The sequence below is a fragment of the Mauremys reevesii genome, linkage group 4 (genome assembly GCF_016161935.1).
Source record: "Mauremys reevesii isolate NIE-2019 linkage group 4, ASM1616193v1, whole genome shotgun sequence".
NCBI lineage: Eukaryota > Metazoa > Chordata > Testudines > Geoemydidae > Mauremys > Mauremys reevesii.
Genome location: NC_052626.1, coordinates 60,553,001 through 60,567,274, shown reverse-complemented (window position 1 = coordinate 60,567,274; position 14,274 = coordinate 60,553,001). Strand labels below are relative to the sequence as shown.

The following is a 14,274-nucleotide window of genomic DNA, read 5'->3' as shown; positions in this document are numbered from 1 at the left end:
TTAATCATCCTCACTGTTAAAAGTTTGTGTTTACTTTCTGATTGGAATGGGTCTGGTTTCAATTTCCAGCCAGTGGTTCTTGTTATACTCTTCTATATTAGATTAAAAGAACACTTTTAGTATACTGTAGAAGCAGCAAAGAATCCTGTGGCACCTTATAGACTAACAGACGTTTTGCAGCATGGTGCGGTGTGCAGTTGCTGGTGAGAATATGCTTCAGGTTGGCAGGTTGCCTGTGGGCGAGGACTGGCCTGCCACCTAAGGCCTGTGAAAGTGTGGGATCATTGTACAGGATGGGTTGTAGATCCCTGATGATGTGTTGGAGGGGTTTTAGCTGGGGACTGTATGTGATGGCCAGTGGAGTCCTGTTGGTTTCTTTCTTGGGTTTGTCTTGCAGTAGGCGGCTTCTGGGTACACATCTGGCTCTGCTTCGTTATTGCCTCATGTGGGTACTGTAGTCTTGAGAATGCTTGGTGGAGATTTTCTAGGTGTTGGTCTCTGTCTGAGGGGTTAGAACAGATACAGTTGTACCTCAGTGCTTGGCTGTAGACAATGGATCGTGTAGTTTGTCCGAAGCTGGAGGCATGAAGGTAGGTATAGCGGTCGGTAGGTTTTCGGTATAGGGTGGTGTTAATGTGACCATCACTTAGTTGCACCGTGGTGTCTAGGAAGTGGACCTCCCGTGTAGATTGGTCCAGGCTGAGGTTGATGGAGGGGTGGAAGCTGTTGAAATCGTAGTGGAATTTTTCCAGAGTCTCCTTCTCCTTTTAGTATACTGTATTCTCTCCACATGAAGCTATTGCTACACCAGTCAAGCCACACCACCCCTCAATCTTTTTTGATAAAAGAATCAGAATGAGGTGGTGGTCTCTCACTGTAAAGCATTTTCTCTAGCCCTCAAAAAATCACTTGAGTCTTTTCAATTTTGCAACACCCCTTTTTAAAATGCAAACACCAGAACTGTACATGCTATTCTAGTATCACTGTCAATGCCATAAACAGAGAAATCTTCCTGCTCACTACTTCCACTTATACATCTAAGAATTTTAACCTTTTGAACACACCATTGCAGTGGGGTCTTATGTTGAGTTACTTGTCCACTATGACTCCTAAATCCTTTTTAGTCCTTGCTTTCCAAGATTCACTTCCCCCTTTCTGTAGGTGTGATCTGCATTCCTTGTTCCTTGGAATCCAATTTTGTATTTGGCAGTATTAAAATGCATTATTTGAATAGGCCCAGGTTACTTAACAATCCAGATCACTGGTATGACTGCCCTGTCCTCAACATTGTTTACCATTGTCATCTGCAAATGTAGTGATTTTATATTTACTTCCAAATCATTGATGAAAGTGGTAGTGTACCAGGCCTAGTGCTGATCCTGCATAACCCCACTAAAAACAGACTCAGTTGTCAATGGGGAATCATAAAATATTTGAGATTTGTCAGTCAGTTCTTAATCCTTTCAGATGTGTGCTTGATAGCGTATTGCTAATTTTTAAATCAGTGTCTCAGCTGATATTAAGTAGGTCTTCAAGAATCTCAGTATATTGTATCTATGCAGTCATCACCCAAAATTGTCATTCCTCACAGAATGAAACCAGGGTAGACGAGATCTTTTTCCCATAAAATCATGTTCACTAGCCTTATATTGCTGTTCTTTAATTATCAGTTGAATCTCATTTTTTCCCATTATTTTCCCCAGATTGGTGTCAGACTAACCTGCCTCTGGTTACTTTGGTCATCTGTTTAAACTTTTGACTATTAGCACAATAGTAGCACTTTTCCAGTCTCCTGCAATAACCCTGGTATTCCAAGATTAAAAATAATCAGCAAGCCTCAAAGTTCTTATCTTTCTTCTGGTAAGGATAAACAAGGATGTTTAAACATCCTCTTTGGTTACTAGTGGACTGGAAAATACTTCGTTATGGTAAATGCAGCATCCTGCTTCTTTGTAACTATAGAAGTATTTATTGAACACTCCTGTGTTTAAACTGAGAGATGCAATCACCCTCTGAGATCTCAACCTTCACTGACACTTTCAGTTCTCAGCTATAAACAAACAGTCTGTAATATTCATGGGCTTTACCCTACAAACAAGGCTTCTGTTGAGGTGTGCCCACAACCAGGGGACTCTTTTGTGGGATCTTATATCCATCACAAGTCCATATTCAGATCAAAACTCTAATCTTGCATCTTTGGCACTGCTTTCCCACACAACTTATTACACACCAAAATGCTACAATAAAAGTTTAGACTGAAAAAAAATCAAGCACGCAGTAGTTCAACACCCTCTCCTCCCTGAATTTAAGGTTGTACAAGTAACTTCAATTCTTCCCTGTTATGCAAATGCATTATGCTAGTCTAGTTAAATTAGTGCACACTACCTTTTCCCTCCTTAAGGATCCTGCTTCTTTCGTTACACTGTAGATCTACCTTCACTTCTCAATTATAGCAAGTAAAAAACAAACACACACACCACCCTACACCTCTCCCCACCAAACTGCAAGCCCTGCATACTCCACCTGGTATGTAAAAGTCAAGCTTAATATTCCCCCGCCCCCACCTCATGCATGAGCCCCACACAGGCTCAAATCAGTCCTCAATTATACCTTTGCACTCCAATTGTTATTAATGCAGTTGCATAGCTTGTGGCAAAATATGGCCCTGAAACAGACTTTTTTAAACTCATGCATAAGTCAGCATAGCATTCAGCTCCCTGTCTCAAAGCTGTGTGGACTCTAAAGTATCTTAGTCATATCTAGCTGTGTTCTCTAAGTATGCAGAGCATATCTATTAAATTATTTTTTAAAACCAGACTAGAAGTGCACTTAACAGAAACTAGTGCAGGCGTGGGCAAAAAACTATGGCCTGTGGGCCACATCCGGGCCATCAGACCATTTAATCGGTCCTCAGCTCCAGCCAGGCAGCGGGGTCTGGGGCTTGCCCCATTCCATGTGACTCCCAGGAAGCAGCCAGCAAGACAACCCCACCCCCAGTTCTGTGCAGTGCCCCATCTGCAGGCACTGCCCCACAGCTCCCATTGGCCACGGCTCCCGGCCAATGGGAGCTGCAGGGGTGGCGCCTGCATATGTAGCAGCATGCAGAGCTGCCTGGCCATGCCTTGCAGCTGGAGAGGGGACATGCTTCCCCTCTCTTGAACCCCAAATCCCTCATCCCCAGCCCCACCCAGAGCCATCCCTGATCTCCCTCCCACCCTCTAAACCCATTGGTCCCAGCCCAGAGCCCTCTCCTGCACCCCAAACCTCTCATCCCAGAGCCCTCACCCCCCCGTAACCCAACCCAGAGCTCCCTCCTGCACCCTGAACTCATTTGTAGTCCCACCCCAGATCTCACACCCCCAGCCGGAGCCCTCACCCCTACCCCCAATTTTGTGGGCATTTATGGCCCGCCATACAATTTCCATACCCCAATGTGGCTTCAGGCCAAAAAGTTTGCCCACCCTTGCACTAGTGGGATGATGACAGGAAGGAACAAAGGATAGTTTAGAACAGCGGAGAGATTATAAAGCAGTAGGCTCAAGTTACTTACGGACGCATGGGTAAGTACTGCAAGTCTTCCCTTTAACAGATGCCTATTATGGAGCTGAGACTTAGAATAACATTTCTCTCAGTTTGAGCTTCCTTGCAGGGAGGATAGGATGGCAAATGACAGCTTGTTTCAAAGTCATGACTGCTTCAGTTAATTACAGGATTTTTCATAGATAATCTTCTTGAAGAAAGGAGATCACTTTAGGTTGCTTTCTGAAGTGTGTAGAATCAGACTAATTGTAGAGCCTAACAGCAGTCTTAAGATTGTTCTACAGTGAACAGAGACCGTCACCACCACACAAGCACAATTTTTACAGTGAAGAGGTTTATTTATGCATTGATAAATACAGTATCTGAACTCATTGGGACAATAAGGCACAACTGTTGACTACAACTACACAGGCAGAAGAAAAAAGAAACACCTACTTTTAAATAAGCAAATCAAAGCCTATAAAATCTTGTGTACCTTTCCATGTTAACATTGTCACACTCCTCTCCTTTTTACAATTCCTATTTTACATAATATGGTCATAAAACCAGAATGTTTCCTTCTTGTACAGAGCAGAAATCTTTTACATTTCTCCAGCCTTACTACTAAATTGCAGTCTGAAAATTTCAAAGTGCAACATTTCTTTTTGCAACTCAATTAAAAACAGAGTGTGAAGAATCCACTGAAAGATTTTTTTTAATACAATTGAGTAAAGGAACTAAAGAAATCCATTTGAGGGTTGAATCTTAACATAAGTTTCTGTAAGTATTGAGCTAACACATGATGTAGAAGTGGGTGGAAGCACTTAAACACTGATTTTTCAATAGAGAAGAACCTCCAGGCCAATTCAAGACACTCCACCTGTAGTGGTTGTCAGATCATTTGTTGACTTATCCACATAGTGCACAAGAAGCTGTGCAGCCAATGAATTTGGAGGTTTACAGCTGGACACATTCATTGCTTTTGATTCCTTGATTTAATATAGTCTTGCTGTTAAGTTTTTAATTTAAAAAAATTATCCTTTCAGTTGTGTTAGTTTCATAAAGATTTGTGCTAAGTATCTGATCAGATTATATTCTAAAATCTCACCGTTTAATCTGAACTAGGATCTAGTAGGCAGTTCCCTAAAAACACTTGTATCTAAACTTCCATGCAAGTGTTCCAAGTGCAGCTAAACTAACACCTACAGGGCAGATCCACCAGCCAGGGTGGGGCTCTGATAGATGTTAAAAAAATCATTGGTTTTCAAATTATCCAAGGATTAGTATGAAAGCAGCACAAGGTGTCAGTAGTGCTATCACCACTGGACGATGACAATGGCATGAAATCAAGAAAACTAGCCATGTACAAAGTTTGAATTATAAACACTGGTAAATAAATCAGCACTAATGAAAGCAATAAGTTGTGATGGTGGAGGTATGAGTGCCCTGTGAGATGGAACGGTCATACAGAAAAGCAACCTAGGGAGGGGTGCTTTGTGGTCCACTGGCAGTCAGAGCCTGCAAGCTGCTCTTAAGGAAAACACCCACTTCTGCACCTGGTACCGGGGTTGTTTGAGGGTTATGAATTACAGCGTGGAGTCCAGTTTGTTCCACAGAAGTTGCAACCTGCAATCATGACAGATTCCTCTCACCCCTGTGAATTAATTCCTTGAATTAAGCATTTGAGACTGCTCAGAACTGCCACTACTCCCAATCCTACAGTCCTGCAAAAGCAGCCACAGGACTTAAATGATTAATTTAAGATAGCTCCAAAGGGCAGATCTGGAAAGAGAGAAGAAAGGTCTTGTTTTTTTCCAAGTGAGGAGCAAAAAAAGACAGCTCTGTTGTACTAGCATGGGAGGGAATGAGGCAGTGCTACACTGACACCTAGCACTTACTGAAGGAATGATTTAGCTGAGGTTTGTTTCACACAATACTCCCAGTAAAAAAAATTCAGATGGCTTTTCTGTGGCATATTACCCCCTCTTGGCTTCCCAGATGTAAAGCTCCAGAAGAATAAGTCTGCAGCAGCAATACATAGGAAGGAAAGGCAATCACAGTCATACAGCAATGGAGAGGAAGAATCTGAAATAGGGACTTTTTAATGCTTCATTCCGAGCTGCACTGCAGCTACTTCCCTTCGTTCCTGCTACACAGGGAATGTTCACCTTGCTGGAACAGGCTGGTGAGGGTTGCAGATGTGTTTTTCATGCACCAGTAGCAACACACTAAGCAAAGATGATGCGGAGAAAATGGTGTTCTAGTCCTTAGAAATTAGGAGTGGTAAGGAATGGGTCTCCCATCCATCAGTGAAGAAATCGAATGCTCATTTTCTGCTCTACATCAACCTTCTCCAAAACCTGCAATAAAACCCAGAGACAGCTGGTTAAGTCACTTATGTACACAGTTCTGTTCCAGTTAAAATGTTGAATGATATTAAAAAGCAAGCAAGAGGAGTATGGGGCAGCCTGGCAAGCCATTCATTCATCTGGAGGCTGCTAATGCTGTGCCCCAGAAGCTAAGCTTTCCTTTTAAAAATTAAGAAAGCCACAATGTGAACCAAGTGTAACTAATATAGTAATGTCAATCTCCAGACAGCCAGAAACAGCTAAGAGAAGTGTGGACTATCCTCATTTGTTAGGAGGTTGTTAACCTTTAACTCACATGACAAGTATCAACACTGCACAGTAGAAACTCAGAGTTACGAACACCAGAGTTACAAACTGACTGGTCAACCACACTCCTCATTTGGAACCAGAAGTATGCAATCAGGTAGCAGCAAAAACAAGCAACAGTACTGTGTTAAACTACTAAAAAGTAAAAAAAAGTTTAAATAAAATGGTTTGACAAGGTAAGGAAATGGTTTCTGTGCTTGTTTCATTTAAATTAAGATGTCTACAAGCATTTTTCTTCTGCATAGTCAAGTTTCAAAGTTGTATTAAGTCAATGTTCAGTTGTAAACTTTTGAAAGAACATACATAACATTTTGTTCAGAGTTATGAACAACCTCCATTCCCGAGGTGTAAGTAACTGAGGTTCTACTGTATTTCACTACTGGACAAGGCATAAGGCTTGTCTACATCAGGAATTTGACTGGCACAGATAGTGTAGAAGAATAATTACTCTGCTTTAGTTATGCTAGTACAATTCCCCTGTGTGACTATTTAAGAACATGGAGTAATTATTCTGCTATAACTGTGCCAGTCAATTTCACCATGTAGGCACGCCTCAAGGAAGGAAGTGGATTATCATTTTTTGATCTACTGTGATTGGAGTCTCATTCTGGGATCTCAAGTGGATCTTGGAAGACCACCGCTATTTTTTCCCTAGTTTGACTCCTGGCAAAGGCTATTTAACTCTCTCCCACAAGGGTGTTACCCTTGTGGTGGGTCTCTTGCCTGCAAATCTACTTGACTGAAAATTAAAAAAAACAAAAACAAAAAAACCCCCAAAAACAGATCCAGCTACATAACAGCAGAAGAAAAAAAAGTTAGCAGAAGAGGTATATAGGCTGATTATGAGTGATTATACGCTGGCAGCACAGCCCCAGAAGTGAACCCTGCCCTTCAAGAGGCTATGATCTCATTCCCTCTGCTAGGGCATAGGGGAATCATGATATACTGGGAAGGGCTGCTATAATAAATGCAAAGTGAAGGGTAGTATCTTTTTGGCTCATTTCCAACTGTTTATGTGACTGCTCAGTGATGACCATGTTCAATCACTTTCTGTTATTCAAAAGGTTAATTCCCAACCTTGACAAACTCTGTGAAGGAGATGGCACTATCTCCATCCTGATCGGCCTCCTGGATTGTCCTGTCAGCAATACTGCCCAGCTGCTCATCTGAAATGTTTACACCAACCATCATCCGCAATACCTGCAAGATACAGAAACTCCAGGAAGTCTGAATATCACCTTTAATAACCTTTAAGCTAAGAGCGTTATGGGAGGATGATTCTGAAAGTCTTGTGCAGAGTTTATTCACAGTACTTGGAACAAGGATACCATCCAAGTACCAACCCTGTGTAGGCAGAACTCAGGAAGACCCTTGTTACTGTCTGGAAAATGTTTTCTATGATTAGGTTTGGTGTACAAAAGGAACTGAAAATCTTATTGACCAAAACTGCCTCCACACAAATACAGGATACACAAGGATGCCTTTGTGCGCCTCCCCAAACAGAAGTGCAAGCTTCTTCCTCATTCCCAAAAAAGAGTGGAATTCAAAAGGGCTCCTACAAAATGAGTGAATAGGATTCTCGGAAGTTTCAACTATTTTTCACAAGATTGACAACTGCTTGATTTGACCTTTCCCTGTTTAGGATTGTTTGGTTGCTTTCTGAAGCCTTGCAAGTTGCAAATATGCAATCAAAACTGGTCTAGTCAGGTCTTCTCCTTCCTGCCAGTTTGTAAGGTGCTTTTCTGTGCTGCAGACAGAAGTGACCACTTTTGATCAAATGCGGTTCCTTGCTCAAGGTGAGCCACAAATTACTATGTCTACTTGGCAGGATTAGTAGAATGCAGTTACTCCCAACTCAAATCTAGCCTGATGTGCACATCCATGCCATTACAGTAATGATTTCTTGTTGCTTTTCTCCATCCAGGAAGGCGGCAATGAAAGCTTTATCCCCATGGGAAAAGAACTGGTCAGATAAACTAATCCACTTCAAAAAACAGACCCATATCTAGTCTTCTTGTCCCTGCCATAAAAACTAAGTATGGTGTTTTTTTGTAGTGGCAGGTTACATCTGGTGATGTCTTTGTTCCAATGGAAGTATAGTCATCCATAAATAATCAAACATGTTAAAAGTTAACCTAATGCTCTGTTGAAGTTTCTGATGGAGTAGGAAGTCTACGCTCTTAACAGAGATTGAAAGACAAAAGTCACCACATATTTGAAGCTATGGGTAGGCAGAGTTCAGTCAGCCATACATTTTTGAATGGTCTGTAAGACTGGTCTAACCACGGTCACTTGCAGATGCACTAACTATTGGATCAAAGGCTGCCATTAGACATCTTCCATATTCTGAAGCTGTTTTAGGTCAATGGCACATTTTTTTGAAAGGTCACCCAAGTACCAATAAAATATTTCACAAGTAATCAATACAATGAGCATGTCAACTTCATTCTTTTACAAAAAGCATTCCCAGGGAAAGTTTTTCTTTAAGGGTTAAAGTTGCAAGCTAGATCATCTAAAGACCAACAGACTAATTTTAAGTCCCACGTTAGCCAATAGTGCTCTTTACCTGAAGCAGCTCATCTCGGGATATCTTGTCATCTTTATCCAGGTCATATAGTCGAAAAGCAACTAGAGGGAAGGTAAGAATGAGTCAACTGAGTTCAGGTACTATTTGTTCACCTTCCCCACCCACATATATAAACTTAAATTTCATGCAGTCAAAAACACTGTTGTCTCAAAGCTGGCTGCAATGTAGGTGTTGGGTCATTTTATAATGACCATTGATGTAAATATTAGGCTACAGCTTTTATATGATTCTGTTAAAAATGTTTTATTGAATTATATAATTCAGAGTTCCCACCTACCATGAAAATCAGTTTGCTCCTGCAATTTGCCAGTGTCTCAATATATACAGTCCTCTTCAGAGGATTGCACATTATCATCAAGAGACAACAGCAACTTACAAATTACCTTTCAAGATCAAACTCAGTAGTCTATCCAATTGAGTACCCAGCATGACAGTGGTCAGTACTAGATTTACAGGAAGACATAAGAGCCTCCCTAATGGACAATTCTATAAATAGCCTGCTTGCAGGGGAAATTTCTTTCTAACCCTAAAGCATGAGAGTTTATCTATCCCTCCTAAATGTACTGAATTCTTTAATTCCATAAGGAATCTTCTTTGCACTGTCACTTCTGACTGGCCTACACTTTGCTTGAAGTATATGGTCAAACCAGAGCATAGAATGCTGATCAGAAGACTGCTGCAGACTACCTAGGAAAGTGGATTACTCCTATATACACTTTGAACATATGCTTCAAGCAGAGTAAGGAACAATCACAAGGGGGAGAGTGGGATGGAGGTATGAAGCCGAGTAGCAATACAATACCACATGAAGGACTGGAGAAAAAGCAAGTGGTATGAGGAAGGGAACTGGAAGGCCCATTCCAGGGAGCATCTCTCAGAACTGCTCTGACATCACAACATCCTATCATAAGACATTTAGGAAAGAGCTGAAATTAGTCCAGCATAATCAAGTCTCCAGTGAGCTCTGAGAATCCCTGTATATAACACCCTTTTACTGAGACTAAACATATCCCATTAGCTTCTGAAATGTCTATGGCAGCCTCTGTTACAATTTACTACTTACAGGTTTTAGTAAGACAGTTTGTGTTTAAAAATAAGTACTGCAGTATGTCAGTTCAGACAGTGTCTTTGTGTAGGGTCACTCTCTCAGGAAACATAAGGGTGGTAGACTAAAGAGGCAGGAGGCCAAGGAATGGAATTGTCCAGGTAGAGTGTGAAGTTCCTTACAGTGCAGCTTGTTACTCCTGCTGTTGAGTGGTTCTGGTCCATTCTGGTCTTTGCTTTTTTCATTATCTTCAATGGGTCGGAAGTGGGCCAAAGTCCTCATGAATCCACGGAAATTCACCTGGTCCTCTCTGCATGGTATTACAACAGGTCAATTGTCTAAAATTTAGCATAATACATGTTATCTATTCCAGATGTGAACACAAGCTTCAGTGACCAAACATGTCCCTTCATGACATTTCTGTAGGGGCAAGTTAATTGAGTGTTCTATAGATATTTTATTTACATCCAGCAACCCCTTGCCTTCTTGGTCTCCTTTAGTAGAGGGTGACCACAAGAAGTTTCCTTGTGGTCATCCAGGAACAGCAAGTGTTTTCAAGAGCGATAGCAGAATTATTGGTAGATACATGATACAATGTAGAGAGGAGATGTGGTGTGATGTAGTAAAAAGAAACAAGATTTCTTAAGGTAAGGTTTGATAAGTCTCTTAGGTATATTTACTCACCTCAGAAGCATTGTAAGGGGTTTAAGGTTTCTAAAACATTTCCAAATTTCTTAGATGAAGCACAAAATGAGGAACCAGAATTTAGAAATGAACACAAAGGTCTGTGCAAGTAGAATCTCAAAATATCAGGCACTGGTTCTTAAAAATGACTACTAGCTTTGTGTATCAAATTTGACACCTTAAAAGAGCTCTAAATTCAGGAAGCGTGAGCTCCTACTTTCTCAAAATTGTGCCCCTTTAAGGTGCCTCAAGTTGGGCAGCTCAGAAATTTCGGATCCCCAAAATAATTTATTGAAGTTTTGTCCAAAGCTTTTTACCATAAGAAACCACACTACCTATTACCACCTCTTCAAGCCCTTTTTATCCAACAAAAGGGGAAGAAAGGCATAAGTCAATCTTGTTTTTCCCTTAGTGGGTCAATGCTGAGGAACTGGGGAGAAGGGCAGAGATCTGACACACTGGACCGAAAAGGGAGTTCCAGGTGCATGAGACAGCTTGGAAGGAGAAAGATAGGAGAACACAGAGAATGATGCAAAGGTGCTCTGAACAAAGTGAAGTGGAGAGGAGACAGATGAAATGCAGTTTATGCTAGACATTCAAGGCAAGGAGCTTACTGAACTGGAGGGTGAGAAGCCAGTGAAGCAACTACAACCTGTGCAGAGTGTAGAGGCAAGGAAGAGGAGAACATCAGTGAGCCCAAAGGAAATTACAAAAGTCAAGGCAAAAGACATCCAAGGGCTTGGACAAGGGTCTTGGCAGTGGCAATAAGAATGGATAATTTTGGAGATGTAAACAGTTTGAGGGGAAGAGAAAGAAGAGTCTGGTTTTCGTCATGTTAAGTTTTAGCTGGTGGTATGGTATCCAAGATGTCAGATGCAGATTTGAGAATCAGTATTCAGGTGGCAGCAAAAGCCATGTAGCAGGTTGACATTACCTATTGAGAGAAGGCTAAGGACAAACCCCTACAAAGAAAGGGAAAGAGGAGGAGCCCCCAAAGAAGATACTGAAGGATCAAAGTAATCTAGAAGAGCAGTGTCTGAATCCCAGAGAAAGTGTCTCTAGGAGGGTCCGACTGACTATGTCAAGACAGCAAGAAGAATGAGGACAAAGAAGAGGCCTTATAGCTGATGGATTGACAGTCTGCCAAGCTGGAGACTGGGGTGCAGGATAAGGCAGCTTACACTTGAATGTCACTTTTCATTGACATTTATGATTCTGGGAGGAGGGTAACGTGGTTTAAAGAAAGTCCAAAAGGTGAAGAACCAGACAAATTAGGGAGTAAAGCTGCTTGATAAGAGATACTAGTGCTAGAAATGCGTTTGTAGCCGATAAGTCTCTATTGGCTCCTCTATGCAGGGTTGTTGTTGCCATATTGGTCCCAGGATATTAGAGAAAGTGGGAGAGAGGTAATATCTTTCATTGGACTAACTTCTGTTAATGAGAGAGAAGTTTTCAAGCTTACACAGAGCTGTTCTTTAGGTCTGAGAAATGTACTCAGTGACACAGCTAAATACAAGATGGAACAGATTGTTTAACATAAGTAGTTAACACATTTCAAGGCTCCTGGACTTTCACCGGAGGCATTCAGCAGCATGACAACAGGAATGGAGAATAGGTTGACATGTGACCCAGATTAGATGATTGTGATTAGAACTTTGCAATGTTTGTCTCAAAACTTGTAGACCATTTGGAAATGCATTCAGTAGGAACTTACCCCTCTGGGAAAAAGGCGTTGATAATCCGGTCTCCCAGGGGGTTGATGGCAAGCTCAGGAATCCGTTGGAAGTCTTCACGGCTAAGGGAAGCAAGAATATGAGAGTCTTCATAAACTTAGCTGTAGAGAAAGTTGCATAAAGACTGAGTAAAGTCTAATGAAAGGATCCACAATTCAGCATACCCATTTGGATTTTACTTCTTCAGAAAAAGTACTTTGCTGTTTGCTTTCCAACCATAATAGTGCAATAGCTGTTAAAAGTTTATTAATGGCACCAAGATAAGGAGAATAGTGCTGAGCTTGTATTACATTACACGCCTATAATAGTGCTAATTTATCAAGTTAATACCACTTCTCAGATACAGCAAATACCGATTTGTGCAAGCAATTCTACCAAAGAATTTTAGTTATCCCTTTAGAATGATTGGACAATATGCAACTACAATAAAAGAAAACAACATAATGAAAAGCAAGCATCAACTAAAGTAAATTGTGTTTAGGAACAGAGTCACTTGAGTTGGAAGGAACTTTAGATTAATTCATCTGGAGCGATATATCACAGCCTTGATATCCCCAAAAGCCACTAATCAATTTTCAGGTTTTAAATTTTAATTTCTTTCTGTCTGGACCCTTTGTTGTATGAGCAAGATATTTATATAATGCTGTGGAAGTTAAAGTTGAGCTTGTTTCCTGTATCGAACAGGAAGTTTTCCCTACTTTAGAACAGTAGCCATTTTCTATAGGCGCCCATCTAAACGAAATAGCTGTGCTGCTTAAAAACTATACTGGTGGACGAAATTATAGTATAAAAGTGTTCACTTGTATAGCTTATTCAAATTAAGAACGCAAAATAAGCAACAATAAAGCACCTTTATAGTTATACTGCTGTTTGTAAAAAAAAGTCTGACCAGTATAACTGTCAGTAATTGGTACAAGGCTTCCTTATTCATTTAGACCTGTAGCTGGAAAGGTATTAATCAGTGGTAGAGGTCAAGACATACTAAAATGCTGGTTGAAAATGTAAACACATTTCTGCCAAGCAGCAATAATTTCAAACTCTTCCTTGTTGGGTGCCCAATTTGTGACCTTGTGCCAGATTTGCAGAAATACTAAACACCGATAATTCCACTTGAAATCAACAGGAGCTCTGGGCACTCAGACCTTTTAGCTGAATTTCAGAAGGGCTCAAGTTGGGCACTCAAGAACTAGTTGCTTTTGACAACTGTCTTAAGCAAATGAAGTGGCGATGCCAGATACAGTCAGTTCAAGCTTCTCGAAGCACCAAACCTAGTAATGCAGGAACCTGAACATTATGAGCTACCACTTCACAGAACTATAAACATTAGACAGAAAGACCCATGGAGTCTAGTCTCACCTATTGCCAGTGGGGAACTGCTCCCCACAATGTTCTCTAGTGCTCTTCCAGTCTAGTTTTAAAATTTCTCCTGCTGATGATATACTTGCGGACCCAGGTATAGCATAACTATTGCTGGGGTCCCAATTTAAGTTCCCTCTAAGCTGTGTGGTCATGCAGCTGCCTATTAAGCCTCGCGCAGGGGCTTAGGGCTGCGGCAGGGAGAGATTCTTCTCTCCCAGCACGGATCTGCTGCGGCAGGAGAGGAGCCCCTCCCAACCCTTGGCCCAGGCCAGGCCTACCGGAGCTGCTGGGGAGAGGAGCCCCTCACTTGGCCCAGCCCAGCCCTGCCAGAGCTGCTGCAGCCAGGGAGAGGCACCTCTCCCCTAGCCTGGAGCTGCTGCAGCGAGAGAGGGCTGAGGTGAAGTCCTCTCTCCCCACTGCAGCCCCAGGGCAGCCTGCATCCCAAGCCCTTCATCCCTGGCCCCACTCCTGTGCCCACACTCTGCCTCAGAGCTGAGCCCCCTCCCACAACCCAAACCACTCAGAGCCTGCACCCCCAGCCAGAGCCCTCATCTCCCCCACATCCCAACCCTCTGCCCCCTCCGACACTACAAACCCCTCAGCCTCACCCCACCCCATGAATTTGTTACATGCACCAATATGGAGGCGATGTGTCATGGCCATACTGGTGCA

The 14,274-nt window shown here is 41.9% G+C and overlaps 1 protein-coding gene across 3 annotated transcripts in view; it reads right to left on the bottom strand.

Moving 5' to 3' along the window:
• Positions 1–3,854: 3,854 nt before the first annotated feature.
• The window catches only part of CHP1 (calcineurin like EF-hand protein 1), a 37,585-nt gene continuing 27,165 nt past the window's right edge, over positions 3,855–14,274 (bottom strand). For 2 of the 3 annotated variants that reach the window (XM_039535937.1, XM_039535938.1), the window contains 5 exons: positions 12,225–12,305; positions 10,009–10,136; positions 8,761–8,822; positions 7,272–7,394; positions 5,743–5,879 (listed from right to left, as the gene is read on the bottom strand). In XM_039535937.1, the coding sequence (XP_039391871.1) occupies positions 5,826–5,879; positions 7,272–7,394; positions 8,761–8,822; positions 10,009–10,136; positions 12,225–12,305 (448 nt within the window). In that variant the 3' untranslated portion in view covers positions 5,743–5,825. Of the gene's footprint in view, positions 5,880–7,271; positions 7,395–8,760; positions 8,823–10,008; positions 10,137–12,224; positions 12,306–14,274 lie in introns of all 3 variants that reach the window. The other variant, XM_039535936.1, reaches the window with a different exon arrangement.